General features: G+C 35.2%; 2 protein-coding genes and 1 long non-coding RNA gene across 7 annotated transcripts; 1 reads left to right on the forward strand and 2 right to left on the reverse strand.

Moving 5' to 3' along the window:
• Nucleotides 1-2,106: 2,106 nt before the first annotated feature.
• LOC147858332 (serine hydroxymethyltransferase, mitochondrial-like) lies at nucleotides 2,107-8,195 on the forward strand. The gene is made up of 15 exons (XM_087327269.1): nucleotides 2,107-2,289; nucleotides 4,117-4,182; nucleotides 4,450-4,536; nucleotides 4,686-4,807; nucleotides 4,921-4,997; nucleotides 5,076-5,200; nucleotides 5,545-5,637; nucleotides 5,732-5,824; nucleotides 5,908-6,105; nucleotides 6,333-6,437; nucleotides 6,779-6,844; nucleotides 7,097-7,174; nucleotides 7,326-7,437; nucleotides 7,695-7,805; nucleotides 7,906-8,195. The coding sequence occupies exons 1-15, from the start codon at nucleotides 2,212-2,214 to the stop codon at nucleotides 8,043-8,045; spliced, it is 1,551 nt and encodes a 516-aa protein (XP_087183395.1). The 5' UTR covers nucleotides 2,107-2,211; the 3' UTR covers nucleotides 8,046-8,195.
• Nucleotides 8,196-9,644: 1,449 nt separating this feature from the next.
• Nucleotides 9,645-21,408, reverse strand: LOC147858333 (intraflagellar transport protein 57-like). 5 transcript variants are annotated; one of them, XM_087327277.1, is made up of 19 exons: nucleotides 21,342-21,408; nucleotides 21,175-21,260; nucleotides 20,594-20,649; nucleotides 20,342-20,426; nucleotides 16,860-16,921; nucleotides 16,672-16,772; nucleotides 16,501-16,552; nucleotides 15,840-15,910; nucleotides 15,640-15,724; nucleotides 14,876-14,950; nucleotides 14,161-14,204; nucleotides 12,717-12,795; nucleotides 11,981-12,028; nucleotides 11,794-11,874; nucleotides 11,601-11,681; nucleotides 11,453-11,509; nucleotides 10,527-10,602; nucleotides 10,255-10,320; nucleotides 9,645-10,023 (listed from the first exon to the last, which is right to left on the reverse strand). In XM_087327277.1, exons 2-17 carry the CDS (start codon nucleotides 21,197-21,199, stop codon nucleotides 10,546-10,548), a joined length of 1,059 nt encoding a protein of 352 aa, XP_087183403.1. In that variant the 5' UTR covers nucleotides 21,200-21,260; nucleotides 21,342-21,408; the 3' UTR covers nucleotides 9,645-10,023; nucleotides 10,255-10,320; nucleotides 10,527-10,545. The 5 variants fall into 5 exon arrangements, with proteins under 5 accessions (XP_087183403.1, XP_087183399.1, XP_087183400.1 ...); XM_087327273.1 differs by having other exon boundaries at nucleotides 20,562-20,649; nucleotides 21,175-21,406; XM_087327274.1 differs by having other exon boundaries at nucleotides 9,645-10,011; nucleotides 10,254-10,320; nucleotides 20,562-20,649; nucleotides 21,175-21,406.
• Nucleotides 13,098-14,148, reverse strand: LOC147858334 (uncharacterized). Its single transcript, XR_015530475.1, has 2 exons — nucleotides 13,694-14,148; nucleotides 13,098-13,657 (listed from the first exon to the last, which is right to left on the reverse strand). It is a non-coding gene; the product is annotated as an uncharacterized LOC147858334 (long non-coding RNA).
• Nucleotides 21,409-22,162: the final 754 nt, after the last annotated feature.

Consider the following 22,162-nt stretch of genomic DNA (forward strand, 5'->3'; position numbering starts at 1 on the left):
AGAAAGAGAATGGAATAAAAATGTAGGGACATAGTGGAAGACGAAAAGATGGATAGGGAGCGTACAAGGTAGGGTGTTGTTGGAATAGTAGAAAGAGAACATGGCATGTGTTCTCCATGAATATGAAATGAGTTGTGCAAAAGAAATTGCCTATTTATAGGGATAGTGAGTATGTGTAGGACAATGTCCTTGTAGTGGTTATTTCAAATAATTAATTTCTCACCACCTACGTGTTTGTACCTGTGAGATTTTATGCAACTTGTTTGCCATGATTTTAATCAATATATATTAGTGCCTAATGTAAACTCATGCAAATGTTCATAAGTGATGATGATTTTCATAATTGATTGATGATGACTTAAACTTCAAAATGCACATACTTGTAACTCAACTATACACATATACTCCTAGATAATGACCTATGTATATATTTAATATAACCAATTTGTGGTTTGACATTGGGCTTCATGTAGACTAGGTTGGGTCTTTGGGGTGTTTAGTTAACTTCATGAGATGTCTAGGCCATGCTACAACCTCATTGTCATCACCAAAGCACACCTTTTTCATGTTTAGGAAGTTTCAACTTGCCCAACTATTAGGTTGAATCCTCGTGTTGAGCAAGCAAACATAGATACATGTTGGTATTCCTGGTTACACTTGTGTTGAATCTTGAGCACCAAACCACACATTTCCCAACTCCCATAAACATGGTTCCAGAAAAAACATCATGCTTGGTGATCTTGAGGTTAAGTGTCATCACTAAAGCCACATTACTCTAGCACATTTATTGGCTTTTGGTGAACCTCAAGGTCTTCAAGCATGGTTTACTATACCATGACTTGTTGAACATGCCACATATATTCAAGCTCGCTCTAACCTTCACCATCACAAAATTAAAGAGGTCAAACAACCGAAAAAGACATGAAGATGGGAATGGAAGTGTAAGGGAGAGAAAACATTCATTCACTCTACGTACGAGGAACATAAAGTGCTATATAGCAATTCGTCAAGAGCAATACACTAACATGAGAGCCAAATTGTCCAAGTTTTTGAACAATGTGTGAGAACTGTTTGTCACTTTATGGATTAGTGAGGGATTATGGTAGCTTACAAATAAAGGAAGGGGTTCGTATTTTGAGTTCAAATCTTGTGTGACATCCTTTTAGAACATGTTTGAGCGGTGAAAAAAATTAGATATGATTATCCTTGACAAAAAAATTACATACGCATTTTCGCTGTATCCAAAGTTGCGAGTAATATTTTGCCTAATCCACCAATAATCACTTAAGCAACAAAGATTTGCTTAAAAGATTACCTACAAACTTAATAATTTTACTTGATCCATCAAGAATCATTTTAAATGAGAATACCTTGAGCTATCATACTTCAAAGAAGTCGAAGATTTAACCGTGTACTTAAATGTAATAAATTACAAGGGCAAACTAGAATTAGCTTAATGAGTAATACATTGTCCTCTCGAACAAGTTAGGGGTTACATTGTGCACAACTTCTTCATAGCAACTACCAGCTGACTATTTCGTTGACAAAAAAACCAAGCCTCACATAGGGTAAACACTTGGACCCTCCTATGACCAGTTAGTGTGATAGTTATTTTTTTCCTACAATAACAGAAATTGTGAATCGGTAACAAATGGTATCCATATAGACTGGGGGTGGAGGTTCTAAACATTGTGCGAGCCATAACGTATATAATGTTGAAGTGTACAAGTAGTTCCAGTTCCAATATGCAAGATGGTATGAAGCCACTCAGAAGTCCGAACGAGTCTTTTCCACACTCTCGATAACTCATTCGCTTTCGCTTGGTTTGTGGATATGCATGGCCGACCAATAAGACTTAAGACTTGGCCATAGTAAAACAAAGGCTAGCCACAGGCTCCTTTTCTTTTTATGCAGTGTGCCAAGCTGCAGCAAACTTGGCCACAAAAGAAAATGTGTTTTTTGGATAAGAGGGTAAGAAAAGCTTTTGCTTTGTGTGACATGGATGCTTCTGTGCCAAAGAAAATAAGAAAAAAAAGAAATCCTTATGGTTTATCTGTCAAAAAACAAAAGGAGAAGAAGAAGAAGAAGAAGAAAACAAAAGGCCCCCCCAAAAAAGATAGACCTTAATCCATTCTTTAGTAAGATGAGGGTTTCTTATATTCCTTTTATTTAGGTCGAAAAGAAAAGAAAAACTTAAAACAGAAAACAAGAATGGCTATGGCTATCGCAGCTTTGCGTCGATTGCGCCCTTCTGCTCCGATTGCACCATGGATTGCAGCTCGGCATTCGGTATTTCATTCTTATTCTTTTCACTATCTTCTCATCGGAAAATCTCTCTTTATTTTCAATTATAATTGATCTTTATTTCTCATGTTTTTCATTTTAAATTTGTTGTCATTTTATACATTTCTTATATCCTCATGCCAAGAATTCGTGGTTTCCATTTATGTTAACTCATGAGTATAATTTGGATGAAGATTTCTTAAATGTCCATTCTAAGGTTTCTTGTTTTTTTTATGTTAATCCATACCTGTGCTTTACATATATTTCTTATGTTTTTATGCTAAGATCTCTTTATTTCCATTTGTGTTAACTCATAACTGTTATTTGAATGAAGAGTTCTTAATGTGGCCATTTGAAGGTTTCTTGATTTTCGTTTATGTTAAACCATAACCATGATTTGTAATGCATTTCTGATGTTCATGTGCTAAAAAATCTCGATTTCCATTTATTTCAACTCATAACTATAGTTTGGAGGGAGATTTCTTATGTTTATCAATCTTGAGATCAGTTGTTTTTCATTTATATTAACCCATAACTGTGATTTGAAGTGAGATTGCTTATCTTTTTCATTCTAGATTTTCATCTTTGACAGTTTGATATATGTTGATTCATTACTTTTGTTTGGAGATTTCCTATATGTTCTCATCTGTTGGTCTCTGGCACATCTTACGTTAAATGAATTCTCATTTCCCTGCTTCTCCATATCCTTTTTTATGCATTTCCTGATGATAAGTTTTGCTATCTGATGCTTTTCTGGCTTCATGGTGATGGACTTTTCTATCTTTAATGTTAATGATTTCAACCATCCAATACTTTCCTGTTCTCATGATGATGGATTTTGGTAAAGTTATTGGGTTCTACTTTCTGAGGCTTTCCTGATGATGGCCTTTACTCCCTGAATCTTTCATGAACTCGTGACGATGGAATTTTCACTTTTTAATGCTATCGGGTTCTACTCTCTAATGTTCTCCTGATAATGACTGCTCCAACTGATTGTACTTCTTACAAGGATGTGTGAGGATTGATTGAGAAATGACCAAAGGGTGGAAGCTGCCCTACTTTGATTGTCCTCAACACGTAGGTTAGTCGGTAAGCTCTGAGGGTGGCTTTGTTCACAAAGAGCGGCCTAGCACTCAGGTAACTGGCCCATAGTTTAACAGGTACTTATTTCGTAATTAATGGCACCAAGGAGATAGATGACATAGTAATCAACAGAGAAAAGGCTTAATTATATAAGCCGGGGAGAGAGACAAGATCTTGCCTCCATCACTTGACCAGTACTTTCATTCCCTTCAACTCCTATTCGATTACTCAATGAACCTTACATTCATACCAATCTGACAATTTCTTTTGAGGTCCTATTTGGCACCTAGCTCTTCTAATCCCAAAATTGTCCTTTTTTTTCCCATTCTTGATATTTAAATCATAGCTTTAATAATTTACATAAATTTTCTTTATACAAGTAGTCTGTATATCCGAACTCGTAATGATGGATCTCTCTCTAATGTTTCTCTGCAACGGTTATGAGTGTTTACATTCAATCCTGCCATTTTTTCTGTGTCATAGTGTTTGACTAGGTTGATCTTCGTTCCATTTTCATATGCACAAATTGTGGAATTTCATAAGTAATTAGGTTTGGACCTATTCTTCAATACCATTGACTGGATTCCTCTCTCTAATGATATTGGGTTCTACTCTCTGATGCTTTCCTGATGATGGGTTTTGGTCTCTGATTCTTTTGAATTTTCTCTCCAATGTTATTGTGTTCTACTCTCTAATTCTTTCCTTAATTTTCTCTAATGCCATTGACTGTATTTCTGTATTTTTCATCAGTCAGCTGTTGCGAATGAAGCTGCTTATTCCCGCTTTGAAAGCTCCAAGGAAAAATCACATGTTACGGTATTCACTGTGATTCTTTTCTTAGTTAATTGTTCGATAGAAAGTTTTTTTAAGATGAAACAAAGAGGTGTTGATGACAATTTACCATGATGACGACGACACGTTGATCTCATAGAAAACTCTCAGAAGAATTCTGATCCTCTGTATAAATTTGTTTTTCTTGAAGTTTGCATATGGTGCATTGCAATCACAATATTATCCTTTCCTTACAATATCCATTCAGGTTGATCTATTCCTCATTAATGGTTCAATGTGTATCTGATACAGTGGCCGAAACAACTGAATACTCCACTGGAAGAGATTGATCCTGAGATCACAAATATTATAGAGCTCGAAAAGAATCGTCAATGGAAGGTATTCATTAGTGGCTCATGTTTCTCTTCTAGGTTTTATACGATGAAATAAAAACAGATATAGTAACTTCTGTAAAAGTCCATAGTGACAAATGAAAGGGATCTTGATTTATAGTAAAAATCTTATCCTTTGGACATGTGAATTAACAGGGCTTGGAGTTAATTCCCTCCGAGAATTTCACATCTTTGTCGGTCATGCAAGCAGTTGGATCTGTGATGACTAACAAATACAGTGAAGGGTACCCTGGAGCCCGTTACTATGGAGGGAATGAGTAAGTCATACTATTTCTAATTTTAGAATAACTCATGTACAAAGTAGAATCCCATGGGAGTTTCTATTGTATGAACCAAACAATAATTTCTAGGATTTCTACTAATCTTCCAGGTTCATTGATATGGCTGAAACCTTATGTCAGAAGAGAGCATTGGAGGCCTTTCGGCTTGATCCAGCTAAATGGGGAGGTATGGGATGAAAATTCTATTTTAGTTTCTTCGGTTGATGATGTTTATTAAGATGCATTATTCTTTTTTCTGTGACAGTCAATGTACAACCTTTGTCGGGTTCGCCAGCAAATTTCCATGTTTATACTGCATTGCTAAAGGCTCATGACCGAATAATGGCCTTGGACCTCCCTCATGGTGGCCATCTTTCACATGGTTATCAGGTAGGGTTCATGATTAAGAAATTGTTGATCTCATCTTATGTTTAGAACTACATATTGCCACTTTGCATTATTTCAAATTATGATCGTGAGGAATTCTTATAATGAATGGAACATAAGACTCATTGCACGAGACCTGAATCCACACCTTACAACCTTAGATTGCAACTCACAAGCTGTACCACACACTGACATATTTATATATTTAAATTTTTTATGAATGTTAAGATAGGCTTCTGAATCTGTAAGCAGTAGTTGTTGAATAGGGACGTTTATATGATGTGCACAGATAATGCTTGCATATTTTGCTTCGATCTAATGTCTTGTTAGCCCTATTCCTTTTGCAGACGGATACCAAGAAGATCTCTGCCGTTTCAATTTTCTTTGAGACTATGCCATATAGGTTGGATGAGTCAACAGGTTTCATCGACTATGACCAGGTCCTGTGATCTTTATTTAGATCATGGAGATGTGCTCAGATGAAGTGGAAATGTAGAGTAGTTTTGTTAAAACCATTTTCTTTTATTGTTGCAGATGGAGAAGTCGGCGGCCTTATATAGACCAAAGCTTATTGTGGCTGGTGCCAGTGCCTACTCAAGGCATTATGATTATGCTCGGATGAGAAAGGTAGCATTTATTTTCATTGTATGCAATCAAAACGAGAGTAGGTTCGAATGCAATCAAATGAAAAAGAGTGTTTTGGGGAACAGGTTTGTGATAAGCAAAAAGCTATTTTGCTTGCTGATATGGCACATATAAGTGGATTAGTTGCGGCTGGTGTTGTGCCTAGCCCTTTTGACTATGCTGACGTTGTCACAACTACCACCCACAAATCTCTTAGGGGTCCCCGTGGGGCCATGATCTTCTATCGAAAAGGGCTGAAAGAAGTGAACAAACAAGGACAAGAGGTAAACAATTCTTTTTTCTTCTCTTCTCCTTTTTCTCATGGTATCACCGATTTTGTCTTTGTATAAGAAAAGGAACACCAAAATACCCCCAAGTTGTTGGGAATTCTACAATTACAAATGGTTATTCGGATACTTTTGAAAACTTAGGGGCTCTATATAATATTTAGCTAGAATTTATTTTGTTGTTTGGCCTTTGTTAATATTTTTAGATGGATGATTATGTGTAGATCGTGTATGATTATGAGGACAAAATCAATGCTGCGGTTTTCCCTGGACTTCAAGGAGGTCCTCACAACCACACTATTACCGGACTTGCAGTTGCTCTTAAGCAGGTATTGTTGCTGTCTAATTCATGATTTGATTAAGGAAATGAGTCTAGAATCTATAACTAAGGATAGTTGTTGTACTCTAGTGATTCATGAATTAAAATGAGTGGGTAGGATGCCGATTCACAAAGAAATTGAGTGTGTGATATATAGTCCAATGTGATATATATTAAGTGTGTGAAAAAAGAGTGTAGAATACATTGTGTAGTGGGAATTGTGATAGACTAGTGATTCACTAAGAAAGATGAGTGTATAGTGTAATCAAGAGTTTAATATAAAAAAATGCAATTATTAATAGATTTATTCTCATTTTTTTCTTAGAATGTTCCCATTTTTTCTTGTGACAGGCTGCATCGCCAGAGTTTAAAGCTTATCAGGAGCAGGTTTTGAGTAATTGCAGTCGTTTTGCCAATGTAATGTGCTTTCCATTGCATTAAATTTGGTGAATTCTTAATTTGTGTTTAGATGTCATAAATACATGTCACACACACACACACACACACGCACGCATATATACATACTGAGGAGTTGATTGTTATCATATACATATCATATAGTGAGGAGTTGATTGTCATTTGCGGAACCCAAGAGCAGGAGTGAGAATTGATTCCTGACTTAGCCATATTGTCCTGATAGGATCTACCAATGTTGTCTCTTGCTTCCAGGCCTTGAAGACTAAAGGCTATGAACTTGTTTCTGGTGGTACAGATAATCATTTGGTTCTCGTGAACTTAAAAAGCAAGGTAATTCTAAAACTCTTTTTTTTGTGAATAATTCATTGGTGATGATATAAAAATGTTCATCAGTAATGATATAAGAAATATTTATCGCTCAGTGATATGAATATGGATATGGATATGAATCTGAAGATTGGTTGAAATTTGGGCACACTAGGGCATTGATGGGTCAAGAGTGGAGCGTGTGATGGAGCTATGCCACATTGCAGCCAACAAGAACACAGTTCCTGGAGATGTTTCTGCCATGGTTCCTGGTGGTATCAGAATGGGTAAAGTTTCATCATTGGTTCATATATTTGCCAGATCATTTAAATATGGGTATATATATAAATATAGGGGAGCAAATTGTTGTTCATGATCTCAAAGTAAAAAGCTGAAACGCTTTTCTATCTTAATGGGACATCTGAGGCAGTAGTGAGGCCCCTAATTTATGGGAAATGGGCACGAGCCACTCAGCCAAATCCTTTTCCATGTGAATGAATATAAAAGTTACACGATTACAGAACTTGTTCTTTTCTGTTTACAGGAACTCCCGCACTCACATCAAGAGGATTTACTGAAGAAGATTTTGAGAAGGTAGCTGAATTCTTTGACAGTGCGGTTCAACTAGCCTTGAAGATCAAAGGGGCTACCAAAGGTTTGCCTATTTACTGAAACATTCCCTTGTATCTGAGAACTTATCATTTTATATATCATTTGACCATGTTGTTGTTGTTTTTTTAATATCATGTGTTTAGGTACAAAGCTGAAGGATTTCAATGCAACTATTGACAATTTCCAGTCAGAAATTAATGCAGTTCGTCATAATGTAGAAGAATATGCCAAGCAATTCCCTACGATTGGATTTGAGAAGGCTTCAATGAAGTACAAGAACTAGACCTTCTAATATAAAGAATAAAACATCCTTTGGCTTAACGATATTTTTTTTAATCCTTTGGTGAAAAACGGCCCCCTATGATATGCTCATGTTACATAACCTCCTTAAGCACCTCCTTATTCTGTAATTGGAGCCTTCTGTTTTCTGTCTTATGTAAATTTGTACATCTGATGCAATGTGTGGTTTAATTTTATGAAGTTTATTATTTAGGGAAAGACATTTAGAACTAGAATGCAGGAGGATACTTAGAAAATAAACAAATTTGCATAAATTCAAAACTTAAAAATGGAACGTAGGAGGTTATAGATAATAATAAAAAGCCTTGGTGGGAATAACAAATTTGCATAAATTCTGAGCTTTGAATCCGGATGCAAATGTAAGTCTTAAATCAAAAGATAAAGTTGAACTGAAAGCACAAAATGTCATCATTTGTTCAAAAAATGAACATCAAAGATGAATTTAGGGTTTAAGATGTAGGGTTTGGTAATGTAGAAGCTTCAAATATGATGCAGCACAAATCAGTTCATACCTTGGGGTTTTGTCTCCATAGGACATTGCAAATTTGTTTGTGTATCAGAGGTTCTAAGAGATTGAGCATTGCAAAAATACATTGGTTGCTGTTGTTTGTATATCATGGATTCTAAGAGATTGAATATATGGGTTATTACTGAACACTTGACCCTATATTGAACATGTCTAATAATGATGGCCCAGGTTAAAAGGGACAAGTAGACAAGATAAATTTGTGATATGAAACATCAAAGAGAAAGAGAAAATTAGATGAGCTAATAGTATGATATAAGAGATAAGAAGAGACGTTTTTGAAAGAAAAAAATATGCCGGAAGAGTCACCGGAGTAGCAGAGTAGCAAAGGTGTTCTGGAGACCCCCACATTGACAAAGTTACATATTGTGGGTAGTATGTCGTCACTCTCGAAGAATACACTTCAGTTACTGCAAAATAAAATAATTTTACTCATTTTCCCAGTTGGGATATTGGTTCTATGTTAAACATCCGACTGTTTTATTGCTGTACGAGATAGTTAATGCGTGGACTTGCATTTCAGTGCAACGACGTTAAATCTGTTTTTTGTTGATCTCTTTTGCAAACCATCATTTAAATCTCACAATGTTACATACAAAATTTCAGATTTTTGCCCACCTTTTTTGCAAACCGTCATTTAAGTCTAATAATAATATCCAAAATGAATAGATGCCACAAGATGCAGTTCAGTAGTTAAGCAAAAAATGCAATTCACTTGACTATGTCAATCCTTATTAGTACAATGTTTCATTGCTGTACCCTCTATATTCCCATTTACAAGAAACCTGTAAAGAAATAAGAGGGTCGTAGTGCATAGATAGTTTTGTATGGAAGCATTTACATAGTCTTCACCAACAAAAAAATAGCAATATATCTAACATTTTCCTTACTAGTTGCTAGAAGGATATTCCATCTTCTATCTCTCTGTCATATGTAGAACGTTATTAATTAAGACGGTCATAACAATACAAAACTACTTTAATCACTCAACAGAAACTCTTTATTAATCAAAGTACTTAAAATTCCTTACGTGCCCACTTTAATCGGTAGCTTAAATAAACAATTAACTGTTAGCTTGTTCTAACCTCAATTTATTTATCATTTGACCATAGTAGTAAGATGTTATAAACATGCCACTGATATAACAATAATTATGCCATACATTAGGTGTGTTTCGAATAACTAGTGGGAAGTCAGTGCTCTTCATAAATTATGTCAAGTGGTTCATCCTTGCTTTACTCACATACAGATTGATAGGATTTAAGTTCACTCTATCACTAGAGAACAATTGCAAGAATTCCTCATAAACGGTCAGATACATCCATCAAAATATGGGAAACTCTTGCAATATCCATGGGCCATCAGAAACGAGCACATGGTTTTGTGAGTTCTGCCACATCTAATGGTTCTGTTGAGGCAAACTTCCATAAGATGCCTAGACACACAGTTGCACTTTTAAAACACTCTTAAACCAAAGTTTGTGCCTTACAAGGTTAGGTATGGTACTTACCTTGTAAGATTTAATTTGAAACACAGAGAGGAGATGTTATTACTTAAAAAGTATGATTTTCACTTTCATAAGTTCCCTTTACAAATGGAGAGGAATTGTAGGATTTAATAGACCACACTACGCTATATAAATAGAGAAGACAGCATAAAATCTTACCTTTTCAATTTTAAGATCATTATATCAAAATAATTTCCCTGCTGGAATCCGTTGTGTTACCTGATTCTAATGAAATTATAGATTACCATCAGTTTCGATAAATTATAAATTCTAATGTTTCTCTTTTTTTTCCAAGTAAAGCGCATATTATTGTACATATTACAATATAGAAAGTTTAGAATAATTTCAGTGAAATGTGGGCATGATTACAATGCTTTTTAAGTAGAATGTAATAGAAAGCAGGGAATAGAGAAGTCAGCATAAAATCTTACCTTTTCAATTTTAAGGTCATTATATCGAAATAATTTCCTTGCTGGAATCCACAGCAATCCGTTGTGTTACCTGATTCTAATGAAATTACAGATTACCATCAGTCTCGATAACCAGCATTAATCTCTCTCTTCTTTTCCAAGTAAATCGTATATTATTGTACATATTACAATATATAAAGTTTAGAATAATTTCAGTAAAATGTGAACATGATTACAATGTTTTTTAAGTAGAATGTAATAGAAACCAGGAAACCCACACCTTCGGCAGTTAAACAGAAAAGGCAATGTAATGAGTATGATGAATAACTAGGCTGTCTCAGTCGCAAAAAATTTACAAATAAAAGAAAGCTTTCAACCAATTATACGATATGATAAGTTCTATATTATGCAGTAGAGATTCACGAAGTCACATTCTGTGGTCTATGGAGCTTCTTATCAAACCCAAGTTAAAATTGCTGATGGATGTGAATCTCTCAGAATATTTCTCACACTGAAACTGGCCAAACAAATTTCAAGAGGGTGGTAAAACTCCACTTGAACTTTCAAATTTTTCGTAAATGACTTATAAGTTTTAGATAAGTGCAACTCTTAGCAAGTGTTCGTATACTGGTCCTTCTACTGCACTCTACGTGGCTAACTTGATAAAAGACTGCAGATGCAACAAAATACTTCGTAAGTATTGGTACAGAGCATAGTTGGTGATGCATATAACATTGCAAAGTTGCAGATATGTTTGATTTTGCAGTCTGTATTCAATCATTTTCTTCAGTGAAAACATTCCACTTAAGCAATCTTTAGATCTCCCTGCTATAATCGCTGTTATTATGCTCAAAAAGCAAGATCTACTCTGACAAAAGTATTAAGCTCCATAAAACTTAAGTAGGATATGTGAATAAATAGCGCATAATGCTCGGAAACATGAATACCTGAAGAAGGGTGTGTTCTAGTACACCCACACGCACTCCCATCTCCTTGAGCTCGGCCTGTATGATTATGGAATGATGTTTAGAGTGGAATGCAATGTATAAACGTTCAAATATATTACTTTCTTCTTAAAATGAGCTGCTTTCTAACCTTCAGGGTATGAATGCGATTTTTAATATCTACCAGAGGAGATATATCTGAAATTTGATTTCCTTTCTCCACCAAGTTATGCTATTAGAGTGAAAGTGTGAAAGTTCAGTAAGCCTCTATATTATCACTTGTTGAGAAACAATCCCGTTGATATGCACTCAAATGCACGAACGATGATACTCAAATATATTACTTTCACTTCATCAAGTTGTTGTGACGTGCTCTCCAGCTCGTGGCTTAAGTTTCTGATACTCGCTGAGCTTTCCTCTTGTCTCTGAAGCAAAATACATTTGATTTCAGTATTAATGAAACAATTATCCTACAATATGATGATTTTTACCAGTTTAAATTATATCCCATCCTATTATAAGCATATAGACCTGTTGCACTTCCTTCAAACGGTTGTGGACACTGTTATAATCAATCACCTGCACATATTTGCAGATCATTAGTTACAATTTACAGAGTTATATTCTTACATATATTCCCAGATGGTTGCATTGTTCAACTCAAGTATATGGAGACACACATCCTTCGTGCCTATCATATAGCGATAGTACAGGTTCAGTCATCAGCTGAATATAGGGACGAAAGTTGAATGTAATGAGCACTATGGATATCACTGCCCAGACTATTATGATATCAGAAGTAGATAGCAGTGGCTCTTTCGAGAGGGATTTAAACCTCCCTGTTAAGAGGAATATGCTGGTCCAAGGTACTAATGATTATATTTCGGGGTTTAGGTAGGAAGCCATAGTAGATTTTCTTTTCTTTTGTTACTTGCATTGATGAGTTAACATAAACGATGCACAATTAAAGATACTACTATAGCTTTCTGTCGTTTCAGATAGAAAATAGTTCCTAGTACCTTAACATAATTTTCCTCCATCATCCTTAGATTGGGTTCAGAAGGAACTCCCTTAAATTTCATTGCACAGGTTGCAGGTTATTACCCTCTTAACAACCACGAAGAGGGTCTAGCTTATAACATTTTGCATGACAATATCGATCAATAGAGACCACAATCATTACAATACTGTTTTCATTTCAGAAATCTGGGACGCGGCCTGACATTTTGACAATAATAATTTAACACGAAAAATAATTGTTATCAACCTGCGTTTCCAACTGCTTGTTGAGAAATTTCTCTCGGCTATCCAGCTTGTCCAAGAAAAATGAAATGTCATCTTCAATTCTACAAAAAAACAAGAAACAACGTCTGCATATAATATAAATTCTACCATTGCGCCAACATAATGGCATGCCTTTAATCTGAACTAAACCTTCGTGGCCATCATAAAGAGCTTTCTATATTGATGTATTTAAGAATCAACAAACAGTACTTGCTATTAATATCTCAATTCTCACTCTGGAGTCCTACAATTAAACTGTAAAAAAAATCAAAATATCACTTGAAAATTGCCAATCTGTCAAAGATAAATAAACTTCTAGGGATATTAAATAATGTTAATGTAACTATTGAGATCCAGAACGAAATTTAACGCAAGTCAAGATTTAATAAACTATTTGACATAAATACATATTCACGAGAATGAGAAATGGAAGCATTGATAAACCCTATAAACTGAGATAGTATACAATGTGCAAATTTGGTAAAGAGCCGATACGAACCAGGGGAAGAATAATGCATGCCTTTCCATATAACAATTGCCCTAAGTCTCATGTCCCAGCCCATGCACATTAGGGCCATAGCACATGTTCTACATCTATAATAGATACGCATGTAAATAGCGAAAGATATTCTTGATACAAGGTTCACTTCAGCATTGAAGTGACAACTCCACTTTTGGATGTTAGTGACAGGAAGACCAAGAATTTCCAACAGTCAATCCAGATGCGATGTGACAGCCAGTGATGAATCCAGTGTTCACTAGCATTACTATATGAGGGAACTCTTCACAGATGGGATTGTCCAACTAGCATACTCTGACCAGCAGTAGATATTTGTGTAGACCTTTTCAGAAAGTCACTACTTGATTACCATGATTTTGAGAGAGATACTCTACTTGCATAGGGAGAAACATTGTGCCACATTTCTGCTTTTGCCAATCTTCCCTTACTGAGACCGTAACTACCTGTAGATGCAATATTTCTTCCCTATAAAATAGATTCTAATCACATATTAGGTACAAAGGTGATCCTTTACATGTTACCAGAAAAAGGAATTTCAGAGGAAAATTATATCAGCAGTTGACAATCGAGATCCTACTGAAGGCATTCATCTGTAAATGATCTAGCCTATGAGAGATACTTCATAAAGGTGAGGCTCACTTTCAAGTGATAATAGCATGATTTTATGTATCCATCCTGCTTTTGAAGCTCACACCAGCCAATATAGAAGGTAACCCCACCATAATTGGTTAGATGCCAGAGTGATGAATAAATACCATTCAAAAAAATTTAGAATTTCTTTCCTCGTGTTTAACTTGCATCCCCCAATCACAACCGAAACAAATTTCTGTCAATCATTCTAACTACATTCCTTTCAAAATACACAAAGTTAAGCCCATTCATCCTCTAAAAGGACATGACTTATTACCTTTGTAATTTTTTGCAACAACTTGGTAAATTTGTTGACATTTCCTAAGATGCAAAAAATAATGTGATCACTGAACTTAAATATGTTTCTTGTCCAATAAAGAGTAAAAACATTGTGATATTAACAGTTTTACAAATAGAATAGAGTGTATTATTGATTGGAATAAAACTGGAGCAAGAGTGTTATCATACTTTAACATCAAGGATGTTCAAGAATTTATTTTTGTATGTTAAGTAAATAAAAAATTTGACATAACCACCATTTATAGTAAGAGATACGTGAGAAATTAATAAACGATCATATGATATATCTGAGCTCAGTAGAAAGAGTCGACCAAAAAAATGATCATGTTCATGAAAAATGGCTATGAGATTGACAATTAATGTTTTGACTATTGTTATCTATTGTAAATTGACTAGGTATTTATGCAGATTATTAAACATGATTGGAGTTTAATTTTAAATCTGCAAAAAAGATAGATAAATGCAACTAGACTATATGGTATATGCAGAGAGGCAAATGCAAGCATGCTAATCCATTCCTATGTGCAGGATATTGACTGACAGGAAGATAAAACACTTGATCATAACTAAAGAGAAAAACATGCATTCAACATCCAAAATAAAGAATAATGCAGAGATGACTTAAAAGATATTATATTTTATATTTTCTAGAACCATATGTTAAAAGTCCATGAACATAGTTGAAATCCTACAGAATATAGTTGTTGAGCATCGGTTAGGTGTGTCCGCCAGTCGCTGCCATCACTTCCCTGCAGAATTATGCAAAACTTACAACATACAATTAATAATAATCATGCAATTGCAATATTCTATAAGAATAGCACATGTAAGGTTCATTTGATTTTTATTCAGAGAAGTGTCTTAAAAATATTGATCTTAATTCCCAACCTGAAAAGATACAAAGTGGAACCTTATGATGTTAGCCATGAGGTGAAAGGTGTATAACAAGAGGCCAAGTAATCACCAGTGCACAAGTTTCTTACAGCCGGACAACAGGATGAAGAAGTCAAGAAGCTCTAAAGGAGTTTTTGATGTTATATGATACTGCATCAACTCGGACGTGCCCTGTAATCTAAATTCCCCCATTTCCCATTTTCCACATAATGAAATGTGAACTATGCCCATCCTATAGCTCCAAAAATTTTGACCACGAGGTAGCTGAACATGCCACATCTTAGATGTGAGAATAACAAAATTCGTTGATAAACAACAGATTTAGTATCATAAACAATACAGTCAATCGAAGCAGGAGAAGCAGAGACATCCCAGAGCTTTGACATGATGTTATTTATTCTCACTCCTTATATCAATCTGAATGACTTATTGTGAGATATTTCTAGAGTACAAAATACATGGTTCCTTATGCATAAGTAGGTTATCACATAGAAATTACAAAAGTAAATAGAAACAAGATGCTATGATGGCAGATCAACAACGAAAGAGTTGATTGACAAACCATAGATATACGAAGCTGAAAAGCTGCACATTCTGCTTCATTTTTGGATTTCTCAAGACACTCTTTGAGTGAAACCTTCTTGTTCCTGGCACGACATATCGTCCATATGCTATTTTAAATGTACTGCATACTTTTATATTCTAGAAAGCCTTGGCAAATACACATTGTTAACCTCACAACTTCAAAGTTACTAAGCTTACATGTTCTTGTCTGGAGTGAAATCAGTGGTTCCTTGCAACTTCATCGGTACAGCATCACCTAGTGTACCTATCTGTCAAAAGTGAACATTTTGGATTATAAACGGTAGCAACTTCCTCTGTACAAATGCATAACCATTAATTAAATTTTTTAAAAACATAACATCATAACCTTTTGATCATATTCAACAAGTAGTATACAACAATCTCCGGAACTTTTAATTCAATATTCACATGAAATCATTGGTATAGGAAAAAAAAATATACTTACAACATAAACTTTACGCACTTGGCAAATCAAGTCTATGCCAAAACATGCAGAATCATTTTTTCTTGGACCAGAATCTAAGAGTCGCCTCATCAGTATCATCACTTACAGTAATGGTTCCTATAATTATTATTCCTCTTTGTACATGCACAACCATTATACATTATTTAAAAACATAATATTATAACCTTTTGATCATATTCAACAAAGTGTATACAATAATCTCCAGAACTTTTCATTGACCTCTCTCTCTCTCTCTCTCTCTCTCTCTCTCTCTCTCTATATATATATATATATATATATGTGCTTATAAAATAAACTCTACACACTTGACTATTCAAGTCTTTGCCAAAACATGCAGAATAATTTTTTCTTGGACCAGAATCTAAGAATCACCTTATCAGTATCATTGCGTACAGTACTAGTTCCAATACCTTCATGTCTTTGCCTGATGCAGGAAGAACAAGTTTTCATAAATATCACAAACTCAGAAGGAAAAGGTGTCAACCGTGCTGCACAGAATTTCTAATATTTTAACTCCTTTTATTTATCCGAAACTATACTCACCCATCTTGGCTATAGATGGGCTGATTAAAACAAAATCCCTCAGCTTCTAAGGCAAGGTCTGTCAAACTATCTAGTACACTGCATACAGAATCGCCAAAACCCTGCAAAGTTTATAAAATTTCTGCACGTTATTGGATGGAAAAAATATAAATTCAGGCACCTTAGGGCAACAATTTTGAGAAACCTACCGGTTTCAACTTTGCAGGAGCCCAACTAGGTTGTGCAAATCCAAGCTCTTTTAAATGGTCCACTATCCAAAGTTCATTCATGTATCAATTAGCATAATATGACAATTATGTGTACATGAACATTAGGGCAAACAACGCAGCTAATTGTTTGAATCATCCTAGCCATAAATTGTGCACTATGCAAAGGTAGTTGATTTAGCTATTGGCATAATATGACAGTTATGTAGTAATGTACATCAAGGCAATCAATAAAAGATTATAGTTTAAAGGATCCTATTCACGAATGAGAATTTACTGAATGGTGTGCACTGTACAAAGGAAGATTATGCATATATCAGCATAATATAACAATTATCATAAATATAAATCAATGCAAACAAAAACAAAGTATAAACATGAACTGTACAACATGATATCACTATGATCGCCATCACATGGCCTACTTTGTTTGCGTTCTTCACAGCTTCACAACATTATCTATGAGACAGCTATGCATCTCAGTAACTCAAGGTTCCCACTATCATCTCCCTACCAAGGTTAAACATAGTAAATATTCGTCACATTTCTACTTCTTCTAGGCAGCACGATGTACATTGTATACTCGCCTTTCTCCTTACAAAACTGCAATGTTGTATTCTGGATGAGTTGTCTCTAACGAGATACCTCTTATGTTATGAGGTATGTACTAACATTTGAGCCATAATTAAAGGTAATCCTGTGTGCCTTGAAGCAACAACCAGTACGTTTCACGTCAACAGGATAACTGACCCTCAGAGAGCATGGTGCTCACGTTTATGATGTCTCCTCATATAGACCACCACTTTTTTTTGCATAGTTTTGAAACCTGACCTGATGTCTGGTCTATTAAATCATCACAATTTCTGCGACTCCTTTCTTACATCAATGTACCAGAAATAGAAGAACAATATGTCACTTCAGAATGGCCTATGAAGACACCATGCATAATTTTCAAGAGTTCCTTCAAGGTTGCAGCCAAAGAGCTCCTACCATGAATGAAACTATCATCACTGACATTAGAACAACTCTTGCTTCTTTTTCAGAATCATGGTATTGACGTTGCATCATGGTATGAAAATGTGATGAATTTGAGGGCAGGTAAAGTATGCAATGAAGGCATGGTAGAGGATAAATGTCACTTGCTCTTCACATGCTCGGAATATAGTGCAATTCATTCAAGATATGATGACATATTAAGAGGGAGTGATAACTTAAGTGCCATACTTAAGACACCACCTAGAAGGTTGAGCTCATTTTATGTATGCCTTATTCATGCATAGAGACTTTGTGCTTCAATGTATGAATACCCCTTTTTAGGAAGGAGACACATATCAAGAACACATGTATACTCTAATCCCATAGGTCAAAACTGGCCTCTTTATGGACGATAAAAAATTCTAATTCTAATTCTAATCAAATTCGCAGAAGATTTAAACAGAGAAAGTAGGAAATAATCATAGTTTTCCATTCCAGATTTTTTTTTAGATTTTCTTTCTGCTTAACCTTTTCAAAATCCCACACCAACATGACTAAAGAGAATGTTGTGCAATGATTGTTGGTCCCACATGACATGTTGTCCCTCCGTGGATGATAATCTATCATCATTATCCTTTCATTTTGCAGTTCTAACATGGCATCAGAGCGTAAGATTTTCTTCACTAAACTTTTCATTTTTAGATTCTAAGACTGCCAGATTTTAGGAATTCTATATTCAGCCTTGTTGCCAGATCATTTGCAGATTTGTGGCCACCTTGACTATATCACCCAAGCTTTGCTTCTTTTATTTGTATGATCAGTCTCTTGGTATCTATGGTTTCCAGCAGTTAAATAAGCCAATGCGTATTCAAAACTATCATTTTCAATAATTCTTCCTAAACCCTTAGACTATTGGAAATCTACTATTTATACTTTGTGGTGGTATAGCATTGTTGTTCACTTCAGGAGGGTGCCGGCTCAATTTTCTTGTCAAGAAATTGGTGTAGTCTAATTAGTTTCTCCTAGTGTGCTTGTGCATACTGTTCTTGATTGCAGCTTTCTAGTTTGCTTGTATGGCAATCTAGATAAGACTTTTTTAGACCTATGTATTCTCTACCTATTCATGCCCATCTCATATCTGTCATTCATACCATGTGACTATTGCAAGATTATATCACGAATCAAATATTATGATTAAGAAAAGAATGGTTTAAGGGTACACTGCTCAGTAAAGGAGAAGAGATGAATATGAATATCATTGATGTCCCATACCACCGAATATCATAGATGAACAGGTCCGAATGAAGACAACTTTGCCTAACTAATTGAGTCTCAACAGCATCTTGAGATGCTGTAATGAATGGGGTAGCTAGTTTCCTTTCTGTTCCCACATTCCATAGGTCCTTATAGGTTTGTTGAACTGGTCCCTAAGGCAATGTCTGTAACAGACTCCACAAATAATTCCAACTTCATCATCTAGCAAAATCATGTGAAGTGAAGTGTGTTGATTGACAGTTGTATTTATGAATGAAGGGTTCAGCTTTCCAAACCTCCTCACCAACATCTTCTAAGGTCTACCTCGTCAGCTTCAAGCTCTCCTGATGGTTGAAGATCTACATGTTGATCATTTGTGACTCTAATACAGATTTGATCTTTGGCAAGAGACCGACCAGAAGGTGTTTTCTATATTAGGATATATCTTATAAAATCATATCTTATCTTATTTGAGCGTAAGGAACACATCACAAGCAATTGGGTTAGATCCTTTCAACGGGGTTGAATTTTTCCTGTTTAACCTTTCTGGTTCACTGTGAATAACCCAAACGGTTTGGATTTTGTCACTAACCTATCTCCTTCTGCGACTAATGAATGCATCTAGAAGATGACTTGAATGTTAGATGTAATGGAACCTAACCATGTTCCACGACAATCTCAGCAAATGCAAGCTATTAACCTAACCCAAGCAGCATCACAATGTATTACTACGACCATAGTAAGATCCAAATTAATACAGACTCATGCAAAACTGTTCTGATTCGATAAAGCAATGACTTTAGTTCAAAAAAAAGCATCGACCATGACATACATATCACATACTGACGAGAAATGTAATTCTCTGACTTCAGCTAAAATGCCACTGCTAGAAATATTCGACTACTGTCTCTCCAATTCCTCTGCCTACCCTGTGCGAGGTTTGGATATTGGACTCTCATGATGAAAAATGTCAGCATGGTATCTATATTGGAGACCTTACCCAAGTTGACCATTTTAACTAACTTATAATCCACAATCCATTACTTATGAATTTGGAAACGTGCAGCTTTTTACTCTGGTTTTGATATACGAGCACATTTATATGACCGTATGATGTATTTATAAACAGGACGTCTATGGCATTTCGTTTTCCAATGACCAGAAAACCTTTTGGAGAAATGAAACAAGATAGTTCTCGTCACCTTGCATGAACAATGAGGAAAAGAAACACTTACTAATATCCGTGCAAATAGCATTCAGATTTGTAATTTCTTGGGGCATCGAAAACTTGCGACCAACTAAACTCAGCAGCCATGAAACCTTCAAAATGAGAGACATAGTGAGCTTCGTTGAAGACAAAAACATGAATGGATTTCACTGATCAAAGTAGAGGGCTTCCTCATTTCTATATTTGCATATGTTTTGATTGATTTGTTGTTGACTTGCTAATCTCACCAAGCTCACAAAGTACAAGAATTGATCATTACAAGTACTGCAAGGCAGAGCAAAATAGAACTTGTGTAAACGTGGCCAGGGTGGCTCCCTGAAAACATTACAAGGAAATATAGTGAAAAATTGAACGCAAAATTAGATTTCCGTCCAGATGCCAAGGTTTTAAATGAGCTTCTTGAAGATATTTTCAACAAACAGAAAAAGAAAACTTCAAGCTGTAGGGAAAGCATTTTAAAATAATTTAAATGAGTTTCTCATGTTTTTTCAACTAATTAGTTGAAGACAGTCTGAATGAGGTAACGCAAAGAAAGATATATTTACATCTCTCAAACACCAAAATGACCTCAATGGAATGGAAATGGAACGTGAAACACAAAGAATGTTGCTCAATGAGTTGGAAAATGATTATTGTAATTGGAAATATTCGCTCAATAAAATTGCAATTGGAAGTATTGACTAAAGGAAATCAAAATTTGGGATTGGAATTGAGAGCATCTCACTCAATGAAAAAGAAAATAGAAACGGAACGGAAAATGAAACCATCTACTTCAATGAATAGAAATTCAAATTCAAAACTAACCACACACAGAGAAAGAGAGAGAGAGAGAGAGAAAACCTTGAGTTACAGAATCGATCCTCATAATCAAGCAAACTCAGTTTGTCGACAATAAGTTCCATCAGAACGCTTGCCCTTGCCTCCAACTTCATAATAAAGATTATACATTCGAAACTTGTAGAATATAAATGATGCAAAGAGATATAATTTTGCTATAACATTCTCACCATTTTTGTCTTCCAAAGATTTAGTCTATTGAAGCGTTTAGCAACAGTCTTGTACCTGATGAATTGTCTCAAAAAGAGCACGTGTCTGCTAATACTACAACGGAAGAAAAACAAAATAAATAAATAAATAAATTTGCTTCCAATTTATGGTATGGTTAGTGAAACAGAATATTTTTCAGCCATTTATGCCAAAGTTAAGAAATTCCTTGATTTGTTTATGTTTTCTGTATCTTTTCTTTTACGTTGAAGGAAAATCAAAAGAGAAAGAATGGTTTATTTAGATTCACGGTCTATTTTAACAGAAAGCACCCGGATTTTCCGGTAGGTTCTGCAAAAGAGAAATAAAAAAGAAGAGAAAAATATATAACTAACAATATAGCTCAAAGAAAAAGAGGAAATTTCTCTGCGATTTCTCCAACGGAGATTAGTAATTAGCGGAAAGGTTTAGTCAGGTGAATAATCAAATAAAGGAAACTTTTTCCGGTGATATATGTTATTTACTCTAGGTTACGCAAAACAATACTGTCGTTGTTTTCTTTTTCGGAACTACAGGAAATGAGGGGGGAGGAAGTACAGGTCTCTGATGGAATTCCTCCGTTCACAATTTAATTTCACGTAGATGAAAATGTAAAGATTAATTTCTTAAACGAGGAAGGAGAGGGGGCTAAATTCTTACCGTTCATTTGCAGAAGAAGGAGAAGAAGTTTCGGTGGTGATGGTGATGGTGATGGCGATGGCGTAAGATCAGCTACTTAAACGAAGAAAGGGAAGGATTACATTCTCACGGCACAATTGCAGAAGAAGGAGAAGAAAGCATCGAT

This window comes from Azolla caroliniana, unplaced genomic scaffold (assembly GCF_043228905.1).
Source record: "Azolla caroliniana isolate FFs.n. ecotype wild unplaced genomic scaffold, voAzoCaro1.0.p SCAF_11, whole genome shotgun sequence".
Lineage (NCBI taxonomy): Eukaryota > Viridiplantae > Streptophyta > Polypodiopsida > Salviniales > Salviniaceae > Azolla > Azolla caroliniana.

Excerpts from the sequence above, each read along its gene's own strand:
- LOC147858332 (XM_087327269.1), top strand. The coding sequence starts at position 2,212 with ATGGCTATGGCTATCGCAGCTTTGCGTCGATTGCGCCCTTCTGCTCCG. Across the intron at positions 4,998-5,075 it reads TGATCCAGCTAAATGGGGAG|TCAATGTACAACCTTTGTCG; the intron begins GTATGGGATGAA and ends TTTCTGTGACAG. Across the intron at positions 5,638-5,731 it reads GTTTCATCGACTATGACCAG|ATGGAGAAGTCGGCGGCCTT; the intron begins GTCCTGTGATCT and ends TTATTGTTGCAG.
- LOC147858333 (XM_087327273.1), bottom strand. The coding sequence starts at position 21,266 with ATGAAGTTGGAGGCAAGGGCAAGCGTTCTGATGGAACTTATTGTCGAC. Across the intron at positions 20,427-20,561 it reads TCTTGTACTTTGTGAGCTTG|GTTTCATGGCTGCTGAGTTT; the intron begins GTGAGATTAGCA and ends CTCATTTTGAAG. Across the intron at positions 14,205-14,875 it reads ATGCTCAACAACTATATTCT|GAAATGTCAACAAATTTACC; the intron begins GTAGGATTTCAA and ends TTTGCATCTTAG.